We start from the raw sequence: 6,000 nt of genomic DNA, 5'->3' as shown, positions 1-6,000 counted from the left end.
AAATGTAACTGTTACACAGAAAACAAGCATCCTTTCTGTCTCTTGCCAGGTCACAGTATAGGGTTGCCAGCTTCCAGGTGGGGCCTGGAGAGATCCCACTTTTACAACTAATCTCCAGCCGGCAGAGATCAACTCCCCTGGAGAAAATGGCTGCTTTGAAGGGTGGACTCTGTGGCATTGTACCAAGGCAAGACCTCTCCCCTCCCCAAACCCCGCCCTTCCTGGCTCCACCTCCAAAGTTTCCAGGTATTTTCTAGCACAGACCATCACAGCAGCACTTCCTTCCAAGCAGACAGTCTTGTCCTTTCTTCCCGAAGGGATTCCTGCTGGGACATGAAAGACATTGACACCATCCGATGCCCATTAACTTGTGCTCATTTTCAAATTCCTCCAACTTGTGTGAATGCAGGGGTTTTTTTTTTAGCAGGAATGCACAGAAACACAGTTGTGGCTGGCTTGGTGTCAGGGGGTGTGGCCTGATATGCAAATGAGTTCCTGCAGGGCCGTTTCTTCAAAAAGCCTTATGTGAAACAATGGTGACATCAGGGGGTGTGGCCTGATATGCAAATGAGTTCCTGCTGGGCTCTTTCTACCCCTAAACCCCGGCGTGAATGCCATGTTTTTTTGCCCAGGCGCAAGCAAGCAAACACGCCAGCATCAGAGTTCAGTTCCTCTGCAAAATGTAGGTCGGGCTGGTTGAATACCCTGTGCATATAAAAAGAGAGGCAAGGGCATGCACAGGAGACGGAAGGAAAGGGTCAAGAGCACGCTCCACCCCGGGCAGGCCCAGCAGCCGAGGCGTGGATATTTGCCCAGCTGCAAAAAAAAGCAGGAGGAAGCGGACACTCGTCTCTCTCTCTCCCGCCGCGTAGAAAGACGCCTTATGGGAGATGCAGTCTCCGTCCCTCCGCTCGCCAAGGCAGAGAAGGCCCGGGAACTACATTTCCCGACATCCTCTCCTCTTCTCCTTCTGGGGCGCCGCGCCAACCCTTACGTTCGGTGTTGATCCCCCTCAAGCCCCGCCCCCGCTGCCGGTGGCGTCACGCCCTCATGAATATTGAGAGCCCGCCGAGTGGCGTCGCTAGCAGACGGAAGCGGGGAGGGATCAAAGGACAGCCGAGGCCTGCTTCGATTAATATTCATAAGGCGCCTCGGCCAGGAGAGGCTGGCCCGGGTGGGAAGGAGGGGAAAGGGAGGAGGAGGAGAAGGAGGCTTCCTCATCCTCCCCCTCCAGTCCCTAATGGCGCTGGCCACCCTCACGGCCCGGCCAGGAGCTGCGCGGTGGCGGCGCCGCTGCTGCTGAGGGGGATGGAAGGCGGCGCCTGGAGCGGCGGAATGTTCGCGGCGGCCCCATAAACGCGCCCCTCCCCCCGTGGAACGCGGCGCGCCCGAAGGTTCGGCGGATGGAAGCTTCGCAGGCGGCGGCCGGGCCGGCCAAGGGGGAGCGGCCGGGCTCCTCCACGACGGCGGAGGCGAAGGGCGGCCCGCCAAGGCGCAGGAGGCGCGGGGCCCCGCTGGCGGCCAACGGCACCACGGCGGCCAACTCGCTCCTGTCGCGGCGGGGGCGGCTGAAGCGGAACCTCTCGGCCGCCTCCTCCTCCTCGGCCAACGCCGCCGCCACCCGCAGCCTGGACCGCAAGGCGCTGCTCCTGCTGCCCAAGCCCCCGCGGCAGCTGCAGCCGCTGCAGGCGCCCGAGCGGGACTGGGTGCGGCGGGACCTCCAGCGGGGCTGCCTGCATGTCTACTGCTACCAGCACCTCCAGCAGCAGCAGCAGCGGGGAGGCGGCTGCTCCCTGCGCCCCGTGCTCTGCACCCTGGAGACGGCCGCGGCCGAGGTGGCGGCCCGCCTGCTGCAGCTGGGCCACCGCGGAGGAGGCACTGCCGCCGTCCGGGTGTCCGGCAAGCCGCCCGGGGGGGAGAGCCGCCTGCAGCCCCCCGAGGAAGAAGCGGAAGGAGAGGGAGCCTCGCTCTCGCCCGCCCACCTGAGCCTCACCCCGGCCGGGCGGAGGGCGAGGAGCCGGCGGGGCGCCCCCTGCCCGCCGCCCGGGGGAGCCGCCCTGTCGCCCCCCGACGGCAGCCCCGCTCGGCCTTCCCCGCCCGGCGAGCTCTACCTGGCCGGGCCGCCGCTCTCGTGCCCCTCGCTGCTGCTGCTGGGCGGCTCCGACACCGAGAGCTTCAGCCCCAGCGCCGAGAGCGCCTCCGACCGCCTGGAGCCCTGCAGCGCCGGCGGCGGCTCCTCCTCCTCTTCGGCGGCGTCGTCTTCCTCCGAGGAGCTCGAAGAGGCCGAGCCGGCGGAGGCAGGAGCCGAGGGCAACGGGGGCGCTGGAGCGGGGCCGGGCAGGAGCCAGCTGGGCCAGGCGGCGGGCGGGGAGTCCCCCGGCAAGGGCCAGGCGGCCCCGGGGGGGAAAGAGCCCTGCTCTCCCGCGGCCCGCCAAGAAGAAGCCCCGCCGGCCCTCTACGTCCAGCTGCACGGCGAGACGGCCCGCCGCCTGGAGGCCCACGAGAAGCCCCTGCAGCTGCAGAACGACTACCTCGCGCACCTGGGCTTCCGCGACCCGTGGCGGGTGCAGGAGGAGGGCATGGACGCCGAGACCGGCTGCCTCATCCGCTTCTATGCAGGTGGGTGGCGGCGGCTTTTCTGCACGTGGGGACGGGGTGGGGGGGGATGCACCGAAGGCCGAGAGCAGGAATGCAAACGGCTGCACGGTGCAACTCCCATCCAGGGCTGGCCCTCCCGCTGGGTAAACTAGGCGATTGCCTAGGGCGCCGGCCTTCTGGGGGTGCCGAACGGGGTGCCCCCCACGTGACTCGGTGGCGATATCAGCGTAAGGGGGGGGGGCTGAAGTTGGCCTTGACTAGGCTGCCTCATCCTCTTCTATGCAAGTGGGTGGCAGCTTGTGGCACGTGGGGATGCCCCCCCCCCAGGCCGTGCCATGTGCCCTTCTTTCATGCTCCAGCGTACCAATGGAAATGGTTGCAAAGTGCAACTCCCATGGAGCGCTGGCCCTGCCTGCCACTGGGCAAACTAGGTGATTGTCTAGGGCGCTGGCCTTCTGGGGTTGCAAAACTGGTGCTCCCCTATGTGACTCGGTAATGAGATCAGTGCAGTGGGGGACAGCAGGTGCCAGACGTAGAGGGCCTTCGGGGAGGTGGCAACGGCTTCTTCTTCCCAGGCCGCGGAAGAGCAGGGCTCTTCTAGGATGTCAGACAGTCTAGGGCCTGCTCCCACTCTTACTGTGAGGTCTGGCTGAATGGGGGAGTTAGTGCAGAGAAGATCTGGGGGAGTGTATGCCCCACGGAGCTACAGTGGGGCCCGGGAGGGGCCAGGCCCGTCCTTTTAAACCGCCCCCCCTTTCCAACTGTATGCCCCCTCCATTGGAGGGCCCTCAATCTGTCCCCTTCGCTCACCACCACTTTGAACAAGCAGTAGCATCGCAGCTGGTCTTTTTGCTTTTCCCCCTCTCCCCTTCCCTTCCCTAACCCAGTGTGCAGAGCAAAGTGTGTGTGGGGTGGGGGAGGGAGAGCCAAGAGGTCTCTGTCTCTCTCTGAGAGAGGGGCACGTAAGAAAGGGGTGGAGAGGCAGAGCTGCTGTCACTGCGCAGGTGAAGTGGGGCTTACCTGTGGAACTCAAGGCAGCTTACAGTGCCGGGAGCCCAAGGCCGCCAAGCTGGGTGGGCTGTGGGCCCCACTAAACATGAAATCCTGGCTATGGCCCTACTTGTTGCGTGTGGGGATGGGGGCCCCGGAGGCCGTGCCCGTGTGCCCTTCTTCCACGCTCGGGGCGTAGGGCTGCAAGCGGTTGCACGGGGGTGGCCAAACTTGCTTAACCTAAGAGCCACATAGCATAAACGTCAGCTGCGTGAGAGCCGCAACAGATGAAGGCTGGGTGTTTGAGAGTCGCCAGACAGGAAGGAAATAGATGGGGGAAGGGAGGGAGAGGTGGGAAGAAAGGAACTTTAAAGGCGTGCTCCGATCCAGCCAACCGGGCGGTGGAGGCTTCAAGAGCCGCACAGTATGTGTGAAAGAGCCACATGTGCCTCCCGAGCTGCAGTTTGGCCACCCCCGCGGTTACATGATGCAACTTCCACCCTCTGGCTTACTGTGGGGTGGGGTCTGCCTGAATGGGGGAGTTAGGGCAGAGAAGCTCTGGTGTGTGTGTGTGTGCCTCAAGGAGACTTCTAGCTCCACTGTGGGAGGCGTTGAGGAGAGGCCTGTGTTTGGATCAAGGCCGTAGCCAGGATTTCATGTTTGGTGGGGTCTGCGGTAACATTTTTTTTGTTTGAGGGGGCAGTGGCCACCCGGTTTGGCCCTAAACACTTTCTCTGCTTCTCAATTAGAACGGCAGGCCCCTCCCCCCATTTGTCTAACTCGGTAAACCTTCCAGGGGGATCCGGCTGCAATTTGGCTTTTCCCTCCGCCGGATGAATCTGAAGCCCCTACAGCGGCAAGGCTGCCCTCGTTCAGAGTGGAACAAAACAGGAGTCAATTGCACCTTTAAGACCAACTTAGTTTTATTTAGAACGTAATCTTTCGTGTGCTCTCTAAGCACACTTCATCAGACGAGTGCCAGATTCCTCGTCTGATGAAGTGTGCTTAGAGAGCACACGAAAGCTTACATTCTGAAAAAAAACTAAGTTGGTCTTAAAGCTGCAACTTGACTCCTGTTTTGTTCTACTACTTCTGACCAACACGGCTGCCCGCCTGGATCTTGTTCAGAGTGGTGGTGAGCAAAGGGGGCAGATTGGAGGCCCTCCAATGGACGGGGCCGTACAGATGGGAGGGGGGTTGAATGGAGTGTCCTGGCCCCGTTGGGCCCCACCGTAGCTACAGGCCTGGTTCAGATCCTGCCACGCACAAGGTCTCTCTAACGCTTACGGGGTCCCCCTTTCCTAGAAAAGGCTGCGTTGGGCATGAGACATTTGCCAAGAGGATTGTTTTATGCATTCATCTTCCCCCTCCCTGCCCCTTTTGGCTATTGGGCAGGGAATATGGGCAGAGAAGTGTCTTTTTTGTAGAACTTAGGGGGAATGTTTTGGAATATACACATTTTGAAACCTGCTTGCGACTTGGATCTCGGCTGCACCTGAAGGTGCCTCTTTTGAGACTTCAGGGGTTTTTCCACGTACATGTGACTTTATTCAGTATGTCTGTATGGTATTTTTCCTTTAAAAGCTCAGTTTACATGCATCAAGTTCCCGTGTGCAATGGAATAAACTAAGGTTAAACCGCACCCCCCCCCCCAGCCCAAAGGCCCTTTTAAGTAACTCGAAGGACAATGGGTTTAGAGTCAGAATAGCTATGTTTTGTTTCTCCCCTGGAAAATGGTGCAGCAGGTGAGATCTGGGAGAGGCTGCCTTGTGACTTAAAAGTCACACCACAGAGGCACCATTGTTTTCTTCAGGTGATACTTGTTTATTGGGCCAGCTCTGTCGGAATGAGGGTAGGTGTAACTTGAAAGGTTTCAGATGTAAAAAGTGAACCTTGCAAATGTAAAAGAGGGAGCGTTCCCTGTTAAAAGACTCGCATAGATAACAGTTTGTGATCCTTTTCTTCTGCCAGAGCAGAAACTCTGGCGTGGTCAAGTAAGTCTCCAAAGTTGAAGTCGGTGGCTTTTTAGCCTTGCTTCCAAGATGTGTCAGTTGACCTTTTTTACATGACATAGTTGAGGAAAACTCAAAAATTGACATTTGTTTGCTATTTAACTTTGCTCCAAGGTGCAACAGTCGATCTTTTTTGCTGTCTGGTTGGTTACAAAAAAAAAAAAAAAATCTGCCCAAGGCTCTTGTATCCTATCAACAGGTTAATATTGTGGTTGTATATCCAAGAGTGTCTTTAATAGTAGTTCCTGGGCTATGTATTGAAACCTCTGCAAAAACATTTTCCAATATGCATCAGTCCATCAAGGTCAGTCCATCTTGTCTATTCAGGCTGGCGGTGGCTCTCCAGGGTTTCAAGCAGATGGTCTTTCACATCACCTAGTGTCATGAGCCTTGACAAGGA

General features: G+C 59.1%; 1 protein-coding gene across 1 annotated transcript in view; it reads left to right on the top strand.

Annotated features, from left to right (window-relative positions):
* The first annotated feature begins 1,403 nt into the window (after positions 1-1,403).
* Positions 1,404-6,000, top strand: part of PHLPP1 (PH domain and leucine rich repeat protein phosphatase 1) — a 218,664-nt gene continuing 214,067 nt past the window's right edge. Inside the window, exon 1 of the mRNA XM_060244368.1 lies at positions 1,404-2,619. Coding sequence (XP_060100351.1) covers positions 1,404-2,619 — 1,216 coding nt within the window. The remainder of the gene's footprint in view (positions 2,620-6,000) is intronic.

The sequence above is a fragment of the Heteronotia binoei genome, chromosome 7, assembly GCF_032191835.1.
Source record: "Heteronotia binoei isolate CCM8104 ecotype False Entrance Well chromosome 7, APGP_CSIRO_Hbin_v1, whole genome shotgun sequence".
Classification (NCBI taxonomy): Eukaryota; Metazoa; Chordata; class Lepidosauria; order Squamata; family Gekkonidae; genus Heteronotia; species Heteronotia binoei.
This window is presented reverse-complemented; position numbering and strand designations above follow the sequence as displayed.